Genomic DNA, 16,886 nt, shown 5'->3' on the forward strand with positions numbered 1-16,886 from the left:
CTATTTCTGTAAGTGTAGTCTGTAAGATGTTCTGAACACAACAGACCAGGCCACTGTTGTGAGCATTAACCAGAAGATGCTCTCTTTTCCCATTCCTCTCGACAACGTCCAGAATACCGCAGGGATTTAATGAAGTACCATGAAATACTGTTGCACTGCAATATGTATGTCTAGAGGCAAGTTAGGCGTAGACTTTAGGTGCACTTTGTCACATGCAGTTCTGCCCTTATTACTAGAAATTCTACTAGCTTGTCATGTGACGTTGTCCATATGTCATTGATTATGTATTTATTAATCTATGCAAATGTTACAATTTTTAAAAAGACTATCTGATTTTTTTTTTTTATTTACATGACAGCCCAAAACAGCTCCGAAAAGGACATTTGGATCCATTACAAACGATCAGGTAAATATACAGTAGGGAATGTCCAACAAGAATACAGATTTCATTGTTTGAGACAACTGTGTGCATGAATTCACTGAAAGAGGCATTAGGAAAACTGAGTAAGGTAGCAGAGTTGCCTATTGCTCTGATAAAGAATCTTGTGATCGGGGCTGGAGCCTTTTAAAGCTAATCCTGGCTCTGAGATGGGCATATCCTTGTTTTGCCTCAAATAGTTTGGTTACAGTGCTTGAACTGTCTTTTTCCATCCTTTTTTATTTCTTGGTCCCATCCTTTTGTAGTGGTGGAGATGATAATGTAGCATTTTAATGGTGAAAGGTACTATATAAATGTTAATTACCTATTATGCTTTTCCTGTGGATTCATACCCACCCTTGTGGAACAAAACCTTCAGATCACTGGAATAATTTGGTGACTGAGGTACAGTTCAGTCTAAATTACAATCTGACCCTACCGGGGATTTTCACTTTGCTGAGGTTTTAATGACAATAGAGCCATTTACTTCAACATCAAGAATTTAATCTTGAAGGCTTTTCTTCATGTTTCTCTCAGGATTGTTCATAAGGTAGAGAATTAGATATTCCTAACTTAAAAATATGTTATTTGAATGTTTCATATTTTTTGGGATGTTTAAAATGGGAAAGCTGTCCATTCTTACAAATTGTGTTTGTTAAAATGCAGCATAATATCACACTTAACCTTATCCCTTGAACACTGTGAAATAGGCTTGCTCGGATTAGGGGACAGTATGATTTCCTGCAAGTCTTTTCTTTGTGGATTAAAAAGATGTATAAACATTTAATGAATAGCAGGAGAGAATCTTGGATAATATTTTTCCACAGAAAATTACTCATGTTAATTATTAACTTGGAAGAGATCTTTGCATTCTCTTCTGTTTCTCTAGAAGTTTTAGTGATGGTCAACTCAAGCTTTGCATTTTGTATCAAACTCATATGCTGTAATGAAAAATACCTTTCTCATACTTGCTTGTTAAAGAGAAGCAGAAATGGGTATGTGTCTGTATAGCTGCACGTGCTCGGAGTCTCTATGAAGTGTTTGTGGTAGTTGTGGGATCTAATGACAGAATAATCAGTGCCCATCTGTCAACTTGTGTACAAATAAAGAAGTGAAAGATAGCTGACAGGTTTTTTTCCCCTCTGGCTTGTGTGACTTTTTTCCTGGAAATGTAAGTGCAAGTATAGAATATATAATTCATCATTTCTCAGTAATTATGAAATTATTGCACATAACTGCTAGGCAGATTGAAGATAAAGAGGAAACTCACACTCTGTCTTCATGAAGAGATCGGCATAGAATTACCATTCTAAAATTCAACCTAACTGGTTCAAAATGTGGATCTTGATTTGGATATGATTTGCAAGGCTTGTATGTTCATCCGCCTTCAGCTAAAGAAGCCAAAGCTGTATTTGTTTTATTATTTCAAAATGCATTCCAGTTCTCTTTAAACTGTCCCCAGTTGCAGCTTACTGTTGTCACAAATACTGTGCAAGTAGCACAGTAGTTTTTGAAATGTGGATGAATAGTTCTTTTCCATGAAATAAATGGTTACTTATGTAGGGTCAAATTCTGGCTTTGAGAAAACAAATCAATGAAAGAGTACAGCCTTACACAAAAGTAGACCTATAAATGCATTCATTTGACGGTGGGTAGCAAAATATAGTGAATACAAATCTTTTTCAAGTGAGGAGAAATAAGGAACCTTGCACCCTAGGAACATTTTCTTTCCCTTTGGTCTGAAGTGTCTCAAACCAGTTTGGAACACACATACAATTACATGATTAAAGATGAAAGACAAGCACAATAAACAGAAAGAATCAAGCTGGACTCTTGTTCATTATTACAAGGATGACACATAAAAAGAAAATCCTAATTAGTCAGCATCTCTATCGAAGCCTTCTTTTTATGGTCATCCTACACATTCATTCAGCTTTAGTGATCCACATTCTAGCTCTGCCCTTACAGAAGATATGGCTGGAAACCTGCCTTGACATCCTTTCTCCCTCCAAAGGGTGAGAGATGCGAGAAAAGAGGATAATTGGGGTATTCTTAATACCTGCTTGTCTGAAGAGACAGCAGAAGAGGGAATTTGGTTTTAGATTCCAATCTTTATTTTTAGCAGCCTACTTTGGCAACACTAGTGTTCTAGAAGAAGTTGTATTTATGCAATATATGTAGCATTTCTTCACAATTCCAGGGGTGTTAGGGGAAAAAATGGATTATTTTCCAATTGATCTCATAGTCCTGTGATATTTTTTAAAATCAAAATAGATCTTTTCTCACTGGGATTGTAATTTTTACTACAAATATAAAACATATAATAATGCAGAAAGGAATAGTTTTAATGACTTTCAATGAGTTTAATGAGATTTTAAATGTATTTCCAATAATATGTTAGTTTTAATTTAGTTTTTTTCTATGCCATCTAACACCTGAATTATGTAGTATGCTCCTTTTCTATAATGAGGTTGGGTTTTTATGCTAATGGTTTCAGCTCATGTCCAGAGTTGTTCCAGAAACAGATAAACTTCCCTTTTATCTTTCTTGTTTTCCTTGAAATGGAGTATTGGTTTAGGTGCTCCAGTGTGCCCATACTGTCTTGCCTTTGGATGTGGCCGAACTTTGACTTAATTCCTCTTCTCCACACTCACTCATACAGTAGAGAAACCATCTGTCCAGGAATTTAATAACTTTTGGCAGAAACACAGAAATTTAAAACCCAAAAGAAAACATACCACTCCCCCCTCCCTATCCCACCCCCCACCCCACCTGTTTTTCTAAACTATTCATTTCTTCCCGTATTTGCTCTGAAGCTTTCTAAAGGTCCTGGAGCTTAAAGCAAAAGTGGATATTGCAAAATAAAGGTACATATCTAAAAGTATATTCCTGTAGACAGTGTGTGTGTATATATATTCCATGACAATTTCAGAACATTAATGAGACGTTTTTTCTGTTTAAATATACTGTCATGCTGAAGTATGTTTTTTTCTCTGTGTCTTATAGGGTCAAAATGTATTTGGTCTTGATATAATTGAGACACCTGAGGGAGATAAGTGGCCTCAACTGATTGTCCAACAGATCCTGGATAGGGAGCAGAAGGATACTTATGTGATGAAAATTAAAGTTGAAGATGGTGGAAGCCCTCCAAGATCTAGCACTGCCATCCTGCAAGTCACGGTGACTGATGTGAATGATAATCGCCCAGTCTTCAAAGAGAATGACGTTGAAGTTAGTGTTCCAGAAAACGCTCCAGTGGGCACCTCTGTTTCTCAGCTCCATGCCACTGATGCAGACCTGGGCTCAAATGCACAAATCCACTTCTATTTCAGCAATCAGATCTCCAGCTTGGCCAAGAGGCTGTTTGCCATTGATAACACCACTGGCCTCATCACTGTAAGAGAGCCACTAGACAGAGAGGAATCTCCTGTGCACAAATTGACTGTTCTAGCGAGCGATGGCAGTTCTACTCCATCAAGAGCAACAGTGACTGTTAATGTCACAGATATTAATGATAACGTCCCATCAATAGACACGAGATACATCATCAATCCAGTGAACGGGACAGTGCTTCTGTCTGAGAAGGCTCCCCTTAATACAAAAATTGCGTTGATAACAGTAATGGACAAGGACGCTGATCTGAACGGAAAAGTTACTTGTTTTACAGATCATGATGTTCCTTTTAGGCTAAAGCCGGTGTTCGATAATCAGTTTCTTCTGGAGACAGCCACATTTCTAGATTATGAGGCCACACGGGAATATGCCATTAAAATAGTGGCTTCAGATTCAGGGAAACCTCCCTTAAACCAGTCTGCAATGCTCCTGATCAAAATTAAAGATGAAAATGACAACGCCCCAGTTTTTACACAGCCTATCATAGGTCTGTCCATCCCTGAAAACAATGCTCCGGGTACTCAGCTGACCAAGATAAGTGCTACGGATGCTGACAGTGGGCGCAATGCTGAGATCAGCTACATCCTGGGTTCTGATGCACCCGCTATTTTCAACCTTGACCGCCGAACAGGCATTCTGACAGCAGTGAGAAAACTGGACAGAGAAAAGCAAGACAGGTACTCCTTCACTGTGCTGGCTAAGGATAATGGGATGCCACCCTTGCAGACCAATGCTACTGTGACAGTGTCAGTCCTGGACCAGAATGATAACAGCCCTGCTTTCACACATAATGAATATAACTTCTATGTGCCAGAAAACTTACCCATGTATGGCACAGTGGGGCTTATCACAGTGACGGATGCTGACTCGGGGGAGAATGCTGCGGTCACTCTGTCTATATTAAATGGTAGAGATAACTTCATTATAGATCCACTTACTGGTGTAATAAGACCAAATATTACCTTTGATAGGGAACAGCAGGGGTCATACACTTTCCAGGTGAAAGCTGTGGATGGAGGAAGACTGCAGCGTTCCTCAACTGCCAAAGTGACCATCAACGTTGTTGATGTAAATGACAACAGGCCCGTTTTTGTTATTCCTTCATCTAATTATTCGTATGAGTTGGTTCCGACATCAGCCAGTCCAGGGTCTGTAGTTACTAAAGTCTTTGCAGTTGATAACGACACAGGAATGAATGCAGAGCTCCGCTATAGCATCATAGGTGGGAACTCGAGGGGCTTATTTACCATTGACCAATTAACAGGCAATATTACTTTGAAAGAGAAGGTAATTACCTCAGATCACGGCTTGCACAGACTGGTGATAAAAGTCAATGACCTAGGACAGCCGGAGTCCCTTTATACTATAGCTCTTGTGCATTTGTTTGTGAATGAGACGGTCACCAACAGTTCCTACGTGCAAGAGCTAGTGCGCAGGAATATGGAAACTCCAGTTGGCCAGAACGTTGGGGACGGTGAGATAACCCCACAAACCAATGATTATGTCAAGATCATCATTGCCATTATTGCAGGCACCATGACAGTTATTCTGGTAATTTTTGTTACTGCTTTAGTACGGTGCCGCCAGACACCTAGGCACAAGGTGGTCCAAAAAAACAAGCAGAGTGGTGAATGGGTTTCCCCAAACCAAGAGAACAGGCAGATCAAGAAGAAGAAGAAGAAGAAGAAGCGCTCTCCAAAGAGTCTCCTCCTCAACTTTGTGACTATTGAAGAATCTAAGCCTGATGATCCTGGCCACGAGCACATAAATGGCACTTTAGACATTCCTGTAGAGCTAGAAGAACAGACTATGGGAAAATATAACTGGGCCACTACACCAACCACATTTAAGCCCGATAGCCCAGATTTAGCAAAGCACTACAAGTCTGCTTCTCCACAGCCTACCTTTCAAATTAAACCTGAGACTCCTGTACCCCCTAAGAAGCACCATGTTATTCAGGAACTGCCTCTAGATAACACCTTTGTGGTGGGCTGTGACTCGCTTTCCAAGTGCTCATCCAGCAGCTCGGACCCTTACAGTGTTTCTGAATGCAGCTGTCAAGGAGGCTTCAAGACCCCAGGCCCCATACACACCAGACAGGTAATGGAAATTTTCAGGTGCTCGCTTTCTCCTTCCCTTCTTACTTTGCCATTCCTATAACTCTAGTTCTGAGCACTGCAAAATAACTTTTTCTGCAAGGATTAAAAGTTTGAAAGGTCACGTTTGATCGAGGCATTGAAAAGTAAACAATTTGGGATTCATCAGTGTTAAGGGAGAGAATGACAAGCAAGTGCCTGTGCGCAGCCCGTTGTCATACTGGTGGGTTGTGCTGACTGCAGATGGCAGTGTGGCACTTCCCGCCTTCCTGCGGTACCCAGTGCAGCTCCCCGAGGCAGGAAGGGGTTATGGTACTGTCCTCTGCAGTGTTGTGTGCTCAAGAATTGAAGTAATGTAGGCCAGGTGGAAAGCAATAAAGCCTTACAGGATCTGATAAGTGGTTCTTAATATTAATGGAGTCTGGAACTGCAGCCTTCATTTGGGCATAGCTTCACTTCAAGGTCTCTCAAAAGCAGGCGAGGATTTTCCTCTGAGAGTTTCAGTGCCATTTTCAGACTAGAAGTGTACTGGACTACTTAAATCGGGTGGAATGACACAGTCGACAGGCAAAGTTAGGGGAATATTAGAAGCATTGGTATAATTGCTCTCACTTCCTTGCTGCCCTGCCTGATAAACCAGATATTAGCTTCTCAGGAATTCAGTACAGCAAAGGAAACGTCTAAAGAATCCTCAGGTTAAAGTAAAAAATAAATCGAGAACCAAAGTACTTGTTATTCTTCAAGACACTACAGAAGGGCTTTGAGACACTGGAAACTGAACCTAATGTTTATCCACATTCTGGACAGCTTTGTTAATAATAAACATTGATCTGTTCACTCCTCTGTCTTCACAAATACCACACAGTTTTTAGTGAAAATAGTTTTCTAGTTAAGCTTTAATTGATCAAGAAGTTATTCATTAAAGAAACAAATATTTCAGGAGAGTATATATTATTGATAATATATTTTAATACTATTGCTTAGGAACAAATCCTCAGCATGACTAAGTCTGTTAGACTTTTTGCTCCAGCTGAGCTTTTGAATCTTACTCTGTGGGCTTTGTTTTATTACCACTATAGTAGTAATAAAATTTGCCTAAAAAAGCTGCTGTTTAAAGTAGTCACCATATTTTTGAAAATTGCAGGATGGGTTGTTTATTCTGTTTTATTTCCCTTACCGACACAAATCAGTGATAGTCTATATCACTGCACTTTATAAAATTTCCGTATGTTTCAGAGGTGCCTTAACAGAACTATTGAAGAAAAAAAAGGCATTTCTTATTTTTCAAATGTGACAGTACTGAAAAATGTATAGCTTTTTGACTATTTTCTATTGAAGGTGTTTGAATGTGTTTATTTAAGTCACATCTTAGAAAAGCTTCTGGCTAATTTGTTCATCTAGTTCAAACTCCCCTAACTCTGAGCAGGGTGCAGCTGTTTCCAGCATTTCTGTAAGCCTGATATAGGTGATTTTTCAATGGAATTCTGGTATAGTTCCTATGAGCCAAGAAGGTTCTTCTACTGTCTTCTCAGATACACTCTGTTGTGCAGTGCTGCTGCTAATACTGAAAGCAAGCTTGTGACTCTAGGTTTCTACTGACATAGTTCTTCCATCAGAAGGGACATTTAAAGTAGAATGAAAAGCCATTCTCCTCTCTAGAAGTTGGTTGGGGGAAAGATCATTTTCTTTTATCTACCGTGAAGGATGTGAAGGGCTTCCTATCTGGAAGAGCAGAACTGTTGGCGTTTTTTTAAGCTGATGTCAGGTAAAGAGTATCTTCATATAGCTGCATCCCCAGATTATATTAGTCTGATGCACTGAATATATATTAAAAATACTAATATTACTATTTGTATTGATTTTGTGAAATCTACAGCTATCTTTTTTTTAGGTATACTTTTGTTTATTAAAGTTATTTGAGAAACAGTGTCCCTTTACACTAATTTGAAAATAACATTTACGTTTAAACACATTTTTATTACTTATTTAAATGTTAGTAATATCATCAAGGTGTTTATTTACATAAATAGGGCAAGAAAGGTGACTAGAGTTAAATACTTTGTGTTGGACCATAGTCACAAAGGCAGAGTGGTATTTCACAATAAGTAAAGCCAAGCAAAGTATTTTGTAAACTTCAGTGGATCTCTTAGAAGTCAGTCATACTCCTAACGTGGTTTGGTATAGTTCCATCTCCTGTGGGGCTATAGGAGGTGACTCAGGACAGACTAACTTAGAGTTGACGCTGTCAGCCAGTAAAGAAATGAAATGAGCAAAAAGAAGCTTCTGCCACAGCGCTTCAGCTTCGTGCTGTCTCGCCATTCTCCAGCCTCGGAGACCAACGGGAGGTTTGCGGTTAATGGTGCGCTTGTGTCATGCACTCTCTGGATTTTCAGAAGACTGCAGGCCAGCCTGGAGAACTGAAGGATAAGTTCAGTTAAAAGGAGATGTACTAGCTTGTAAAATGAAAATACAATGTCTAATGTGAGATCACTATGTCTAATGTGTTATCACTAGCAGTGACTGGAGTGCATGCCTTTGACAAGCCAAAAGCTCTCCCAAGGAGACTAAAGCAGATTCCATTCACTGTGAAGATACCAGTTTCTAATGAGTGCTGGTAGTAATAGGCCTCACATCTCAATGGTTCTTACTTTTATCCAGAGAAGATTTCCATTCAAATGTTTGAAGTAATATTGAGTTAAAGCTAAAAATATATATAGTTTTTTGTGAGAATTTTGTGTATGTCTGAATGGTATTGATTCAGGTCTTTAGAGAAAGGAAATTATGTCTATGCTTTACTGCTAAATTTCTTTAAGTGATCTATAAAATGGCATAAAGTCATTAAAGCAGTTGTACTCAAAAAGCATGCAAGAGAAGATAGGATGGTTTTCCTACTAAAACCCCCTAAATACCTCTTTAGTGACCATCTGGGCAAATAAATACGGCAGTGCAATAGCTGAGTTTTTATGGAGAAAGAATAAGAGACTCCTGAAGCAGCTGAGGACACATTGAATCATGACCGATGGGAAGTCAGAGGGAAAAGTGTGATCCTAATGTAATGTGGCCTGAGAGAGAGCTTAAGCTGCTGTGGAACTTACTTGTGAGAAAGGACAAGGCAGAGAGAGAGTAATATTGATTTGGAGTTTTACAGTGGGAATTAGTAGATACTAGTGACAGCAGACCTTCAGAATAGCGTGCTTTCTTTTGGGAGGTAATAGAGGTAATTCTATTAAAGAACTTCCAAGTGATAAATTGTGAAGGGACTTCTTATGCATAATAAGATTTTCCAAACTAGGGTATTTGGAGGCTCATAAGATCAAAATGACTTTGAGATTGTCATTGTTTTGGTAGTCATGAGCCTCATAGAAAGATGCATTTCTGTGGAAGAAAAACATACAGCATCTTTGCATTTGGGGGCAAGCTTTGTAAAAGCCCAGTTGCTTTTGACATTTATCTTAGTGAGAGCAGACTGTGAGATAATCCAGACTGACACAAATCTTCTAATTGTTTTTGCATTTGCATTGGAATGATGAAAAGAGAGGTTCCTCCAGTCTAGTTTTCATGCATAATTTTAATATCTGAAATCTCTACTCAAGTACTTTAAACAGCATTCAGACAGTTCAAATGCCTGTCTCTGTATCAACCTGTCTATTCAAAACATGCGTAACCACAGAGTCCAGTATTATCTGTGACAGCTTGGTTCAAAGAAGCTACTGTCACAGAGGTTCATTAGAACTTCCCATGCAGTCTTCTCCTTCCTGTCCCTTTCTTTCAATTAATGCAATTTCAGACATTCTTTTCATTTGAAAATAGTATAATGCATGTTATAGGAACAGCAGAAAACTTTGAAAATAGCACCTGGTTACTCAGAGTCCTGTGACCTTTTGTATTGTAATTTTAAACTTTAACTTAACAGCAAATTTTTCTCTGACTTTGTGTTATTGAAGAAGTGTGAGTGATCACGAAAGCAGCACCTCTTCCACTGATAGAGCTGGAAGATGCAGGCATGCTCTGAATCCACGATTACCTACTTTTTAGTGCTTCTCACTGCCTCGCAGTGGACTCTGCTCTGTCTGTTAACTTAGACCCAGTGCCATTGTTAGGAAGTTGTTGAGGGAGTGAACAGGCCTGCAGATCAGTGATTTTTTTTTTTTTTTTTCTTCCTCGGATATACTAGCGCAAATCTGCATTAGTTGATTTTTAGTTGACAGGATTCCATCATCTGAACATACCCATAGTTATGAATAGAAATTTCAGATGACACACTGGACTTCGAACTTGGTCGTTAGAAACTGATTGGAGATAGACATTACATTCCTTACAGAAATCCAAATGGGAAGGAGACGTCATTTAAAATACATTGCATTTTGGGGCCCTCTAGTCTCAGTTCTATGGTTCTAGGATTATATTAGCAACTACTTAGACCTGCTTACAGTTAACAGTAAACTTGACTTTCTGATTTGAAATGAGGTGAAATGACGTTAGGGCTTCTTCCCACTCACTATGACAGCAGGATGTGAACTGAAAGACTATTGCACTCTCCCTGAAATGAACACCTCTGGAAAGTCACCTGTTAGGGAAATCTTCAGCTGCAGGATTTCTGGTTTTGTGTAACACCGAGTTCAGTGTAGCATACTGTAATCATCAGTAGGCAGTGCTGGAGCTTCTGGCAGGTACAAGAGTGTAGGCATAACGCTGGCACTTTCCATTGACAGAGTAAACTACGCTCAAAGAACATTTTCTTTTAAATATCAGCTAAATAGCTGTTGGTATAAGCCCTCCCTAAAAGCCATTTCAGAATTGATTACTATGATTCTAAATATTCTTGTTTTCTCTTAATTTTCTGGCTGGTAAATTTGCTGGCAGTTTTGATATGTTGCCATCTATGGACATTTTTGAAAAAAAAAACAACCCTGAAATTCACATCTGGAGAAGAGATTTCTGACCGAAATCTTCCGATTTGGAAGTTAGAGAGCAGTTACTTAAATGTGCAGTACTACTGTAGTAAAGCTGGTCAATAAAATGCTATTCCTCTGTGGCACACTTTGAAGAAAAACTTCTTCAGAATTCTTTTAATATGAAGTTCCAGCGTTAATAACTGGGTGGTTTTGGTGCAAGTTAGAATGATACACAGCTCTCTCTCCAGTAGCAGTTTGCTTTGGGGTAGGAGCAGCATAGATTTGCCTAAACATTAAATGCGTTTGACCTACATTTTTCAGTGGGGTAACTGAAAAGTTTACTTTTTTATCCTCATGACTCAACTTTGGTTTTTTTTGTTTTTTTTTTTTTTTTAAATTAACCTGTAGCTATAAACTATTGCCAACAACAAAGTCTGATTTAACTGCGGTTTAGTTTTCACACTTTTCTTTTCCTCTTTTCTCCCAGAAGGTATTGCACTCAATAATCTGCAGCTGATAGCAATTTCCTGACCAGTGAGCAGCTAGTGCATTGGTGACGGTGGTATTGATAGTGCTCTCTTTCCTGTGAAATAATTGATCAGAATGGCTTAATTTCTGTGAATTTTTAGGAGTCTAACTGTTGGTGATAAATATAGATTAAAAATGCAAAATAACTCTTCAGACTATTTTATGCTTTTAGGAACGATGCTCTTGAATAAAGTCTGCTAACACCCTGTAGAACATGTTCTAGGTAGTGTGGTAGACTGACAGTTATAATCTTGCCAACAGCACTTGGGGTTTTGAGCTGATAAAGCAAAGCCAAAAAGTAAAAAATCTAGAAGAGCATACTAGAAGCCGTTTCAGTGACTTCTCGTGTTTCAGTATATAGATATGTATATCTGTGCTTGTCTATAGAAGCTTGAGAACACACACCCATCAGAAACGGTTGGTTGCTTAGAACCACAGTAGTGCAGTACTTCTCAAACCATACAGTGACTGACATGGTAGAAATTTGGAAACAAACTTGACAGTGTATGGGGAAAATGGTGCAGGAAAGGGCTTTTCTCATGCTGTTTCTCTGTTTGCCAGCTCTGAACGCCATCGCATCTGATGTTATATACTGAAGTCGTACGTGTACACAATGATGTTAAGCCAGCAAACATGAAAACAAGGAAATAGCACGAGAAAGCCCTTTGTCCTGTCTCTGATTGCCGAAGAAATTTATCGTCTGATCTCCAGAGGGGAAGTGACGATGAACTGTTCAAGCTGCCCTACTGAAAGGTATCAAGGGCAAGAATTTTTTTAAAAAGAAAAGACGAAGAAATTTTAGTACATTGTGCTATAGTGTTCTATAACGTAGTTTGCTAAGAAAAAAGTAATGTGACCCATCCTTCTTCACAGCTGCTGGTTATAGTACATCTATTTTGCTTGTAATCATCTTGTCCCAGATTTTTTCCTTATTTATTTTAGTTGAAACAATTAGGAATTTTGTTTCTATAAATATATTAAAAGGGAGCAATAAATTTTATTCATACATTAAAAAGAGAATGTAATGTTCTTTATACTCCCTGCATTTAAAAGAAAAACAAATGAATTGTTGTCACTTATAGCACCATTATACATGTTAAGAACTAAGTGTTATTTATATCTATTCCATAATATTTTTAAGGATGATATTGCTGCTATGGATCATAAAAAAAAAATTGATCAAGTCACTGCTTTCTCATTTTATAGGCACAACAGTAGTAGTGGAAAATGAGTACTTCCTGCTTTGTTATCCACAGCATTTTGTAATAAATGATCACCTTTTAAATAACTGGAAAATACTCACTTTTAAAAATAAAATTTAATTTGCATTTCGCTTGCTGATGTCTAGGTAATGTCTGAGTAACAGCTGCCATACATGTAATCTTTTGAAGTACTTTTATTTAAAGAAGTCATAAATCCAGTGGCTTGGTTTTGGTTTGGTTTTTTTTTTTTTCCACTATTAGCCAGTACATGGGGGAAAAAAAAGGCCTACTGTTGAGGTTTTACCCAAATTATTTCTCTATTTAGTTAACCTTTTTTTAATTTAATTTTTTTACCTTATAATTTGTGATTTAGCATGGCTCATTGAAATAAAATTTGCATTTCATAGCTTTGTTTGCAGGTTGGTTGCCAGTTCTTGTATATTGCCTCACATTTAAGGGAGTAATGCTTAATGTGTATCATCTATAATATTAGAATGTCATATGCAATGCAAAATCTATTAGGAAGCAAAGGAGTATAAAGAACCCTGTTTTCTGCACTTATATGAAGACATGTAATATTAGTTTGCTAGAATAAAATGAAATACAGACACTGCTGTTAACTGGGTTGTATACACTATATATAACTTTCTTTTAAAGAAAAAGTTATTAATGATTCATGAATTAGACTACAACATGGAATTCTTACACATTACTGTATGTTTGATGTAAAGATATTTATAGGCTTGTACTTAATCATGTTGCCTCAGTTCTTGGACTGCAGAATATCTACCATGACTGTTGCCTATAGTTGCCTCCACATTTGCTATCTGGCTCTTTTAAAAATGTGTATTTGGCTATTTGATCTGTAAAATAAATTCTATTAATAATGAAGTACGTATTGTAATTTAGCATATTGTATTGCATAATTGTAGCTACGACTGTTAGAGAAAACTTTTCTTTTTCGATAATGAAATCATTTTCTTGAAGAGGTTTATGTATCTGTAAGACAGTTTTTGCTATTCCTATTTATCATACCCTTGCAGCATTTATGCTTCAAACTAAAACCCAACACTTTCAGTGGTTAGGCATACAATAATGATATTTATTGACTCAAAGCCACAATTCAGCCAGTTGCTTTGGGTTGAAAGTTCATTCCTAACACAGTAAGGAATAATTCAAGAAGTAATGTTCAGTGTAACTAAGCTGGTCCTGCCTATTGCTGTTACAATTGCTTGCCTCAGTGCTTCATAGATGGGTGCTGGGAAGCCTTCGGAGATATTAGGTATGATAACCCTTTGGCCCAGTAGAGTTGTTTGTCAGGAAGGCAAAGGATTTCACAGACCTTCAGGTTCTATTTTTTTCTTTGTTTTGTGAATCCTCGGATTTCTGTTCCCAATAATTTCAATCTAAACTCTTTTTTTTTTTTTTTTTTTTTTTTTTTTTTTTAGCAGGATGTTTTGTGTCCCAAAAATTTTATTTGAAACTTTTTTTTTTTTTTTTTTTTTTTTTTTTTTTTTAGCAGGATTCTGAATTGAGGTACTGGACTAGGTTAATCTAACCTGATTTAGTCCTCTCCAGTGAACATAGTTGCCCTCAGATTTTTTTTTTTTTTTTTTTTCCTGGTAGTGAAAAAGCATAGATACACTCTAGCAGGTTATTTTGATTTTAGGACTGTGTGCCCTTTAGAAGTGCCTACTTTCTTACACTGAGAACCTTTGATAAGTACCTTTCTAATTTACATGTGCCAGTTACATGCTCGCAGAGAAAAATATTTTTCATGAAACTGCTAGTTCTTTTGCTGTTAACCTAGGTCTGCCTTTTTCCTAGTATTTCACTGGTCATGTCATTCCAGTCTATAATTCTGAAAGAATCTAGGATGACTTTAAACTTTTAAAAAGTTACACATATGAAAGATATTTGGTCCAAATCAGTAAACTCTCTCTTCTAAGAGAAGAGACTCTTCTCAAGAGTCAGCACAGCCAAATATAATAATCCTCCAAATGCACTAAGGGAAAAGCCAGCATCCTCTTCAGTGGTTCAGTTTCATGTGTTTCCTCTGTTTTAAGTTTTTGTTTTCTTACAGTAAAGTATCACTTTTTAAAAGTAATTCTGCCATAGATTGGCATAAGCCTTGTTCAGGGAGCTCATTTCCTTCTGATGGTTAGATGGGGTCATGTGTAGTGACCAAATAGGTATGTTGCTGAGTACCAGTGGCTGCACTTCCCAATGATATGAAGGGTAAATGGAGGCCAGTCAAAAATTTCTATATTTAGTTCAGGTTTTTTTTTTTTTTTTTTTTTTTTTTTTTTTTTTTTTTTTTTTTTTTTTTTTTTTTTTTTTTTTTTTTTTTTTTTTTTTAATGAATCAAAGCTTAGGTGTATGTGTGTCAAAACCAACTCTGTTTCTCAAATGTTTTCACCTACAGAAATGCTACTTTCTGACTACATAGAAGTCAGAGTAAATTAAGAGAAAGAAATCACTGAGTTGGCCAAATGCTACTTTTGAAATTGAAAACTGATGATATTTTATTTGGAATCTCAGTCATACTTCCTCAGTGATTTAATTCTACTCCAGACTATAATTATTATTACTCCTTATCTCAGTAAACTTCTCAAAAGATTCACCCTTTTATCTGGTGTGCGTTGCCACCCCTATCACCAGCGCAGACAGGTCTGTGACTGTAGATAAAGTCCTAGAGTCTGGCTTGGTTTAGTTACAGTGTTTATGTGTGACTCAGCCAAAAGAACAGTTCTTTATTTGTGGCCAGTTTGACAGTAAATTAATTACATGGCTGCTTTTAGCCCTATGATGCCAGCAGCCAAAGATGGCTCAGATTTGCTGCTCTGCTCCCTGTGTCATGCTGTCAGTGCCTGGATTTCATACAGATGTGCGTCTACCAAAGTTCAGTGCTGCTCCTTCTCAAACATGCCCTGGGATCAAGTGAGTCACTCCAAGGAAAAGCTGTGGCACACAATCTGGGTTTGAATGAAAGCTGCCTATCATATCAGAAAATGTATTGGACTTCGCAGGATTTAAATCCCTCTGAATTTGAGTGGAGGATTGCTGAAGGGCAGTAGGGTACTGTCAGGAACAAAGCTGGTTTGTGGTGTAAATAGAATTATTTTTTTAACATAAACTGTAATGCTGCGGGGGTTTTTTGTTACATGTTTTCAGTGGTTTTCCATTTTACCATAAAACATATTTATGGTATATCTTGATCTTAAGTATTATTTGTAAAATCTTTTTAAGAGATATTTTTAATATATTCTTGCTTTCATATTGAATTACTGAGCACTTTTATTTATCTATTTCTAAAATAAATTTTGTTTGAAGACAATATTTCTATGCCTTCTGGAGAAGCACTGTTTTAAATTACATCTCTGGTCTGTTTGCTTAATGCATGCACACCATCAAGTCTAGACATATACTGATTTTTTACAATGATTAGGATCCATAATTATTAAAATAAGTTTACCACATATAAAGTACCGTCAAGTTTACTGATAATCTGTCTAAAGAAAGATACTTCTTTCAAACCTCATAGTCCTTAGAAGTAAATTTCTTTTGTCTACATTTTCTTCACAGAAATCTGGTCTAAGTGGGAATTTCAAGATTTGCACATTTAACATGTTTACATGTATGTGTGAGTGTTTATTCAGTGTTTAGAGCTAGAGGGAGTCTGTCTGTGTTTTGTGTGCGTGTGTATAAAAGGAGCATGAGGGTGTATATATGCATTTATCACATATTCAATTAGCAAAGTTTATAGGCAATATATATTCCATAGCATATAGCTGTAGATACGTGCCTATCTCCAAACCCAATACCTCTTGCTATGAAGGATAGCCAAGCACCAAGGTGTTCACTTTGCCACATTATTTTGGGATTATTTTGGCCTGTCTTCTCTTCCAAGAATGCACTGGGTCTCGCTGTGGTAGGGAGTGACTCCTGATAACTTGGCTGTTAGGAAACAATACGATAAATACAGTTGTGAATGTCAGCTCTTTTTCTTTCACTATTTAACTTACCCCAATCACGCATCCCACTATTCTAAAATAATGTTTTTTCAATTACATAGACTTGTTCTCTTAAATCTTGCCACTGAAAGTAATTAAAATGACATTTCTTTATTTCTTTCAAATTGTGATCCTCTGCTTATTTCATAGATACTCATGTAAATCAAATTCAGTTCTTTACATTCATACACAAGGATATTAAGTATGTGTGTTACCACGAATTTTGCAGGGGTACTGCTGACTTTCTGCAGTCTTTTAGATAGGCTTTATTCATGCGTATTTAGTATCAGTTTTGTTTCTATGGAAGGTGTTCGTTAAAACTTGAATAGCGTATTTCCAAT

At 37.3% G+C, this 16,886-nt stretch overlaps 1 protein-coding gene across 1 annotated transcript in view; it reads left to right on the plus strand.

The window, feature by feature from the left end:
• Positions 1-12,495, plus strand: part of LOC104493949 (protocadherin-11 X-linked-like) — a 37,930-nt gene extending 25,435 nt beyond the window's left edge. The window contains exons 2-3 of the mRNA XM_010136718.1: positions 3,425-5,911; positions 11,892-12,495. Coding sequence (XP_010135020.1) covers positions 3,425-5,911; positions 11,892-11,897 — 2,493 coding nt within the window. The 3' untranslated portion in view covers positions 11,898-12,495. The remainder of the gene's footprint in view (positions 1-3,424; positions 5,912-11,891) is intronic.
• The last annotated feature ends 4,391 nt before the right edge of the window (positions 12,496-16,886 follow it).

The sequence above is a fragment of the Buceros rhinoceros genome, unplaced genomic scaffold, assembly GCF_000710305.1.
Source record: "Buceros rhinoceros silvestris isolate BGI_N320 unplaced genomic scaffold, ASM71030v1 scaffold5015, whole genome shotgun sequence".
Classification (NCBI taxonomy): Eukaryota; Metazoa; Chordata; class Aves; order Bucerotiformes; family Bucerotidae; genus Buceros; species Buceros rhinoceros.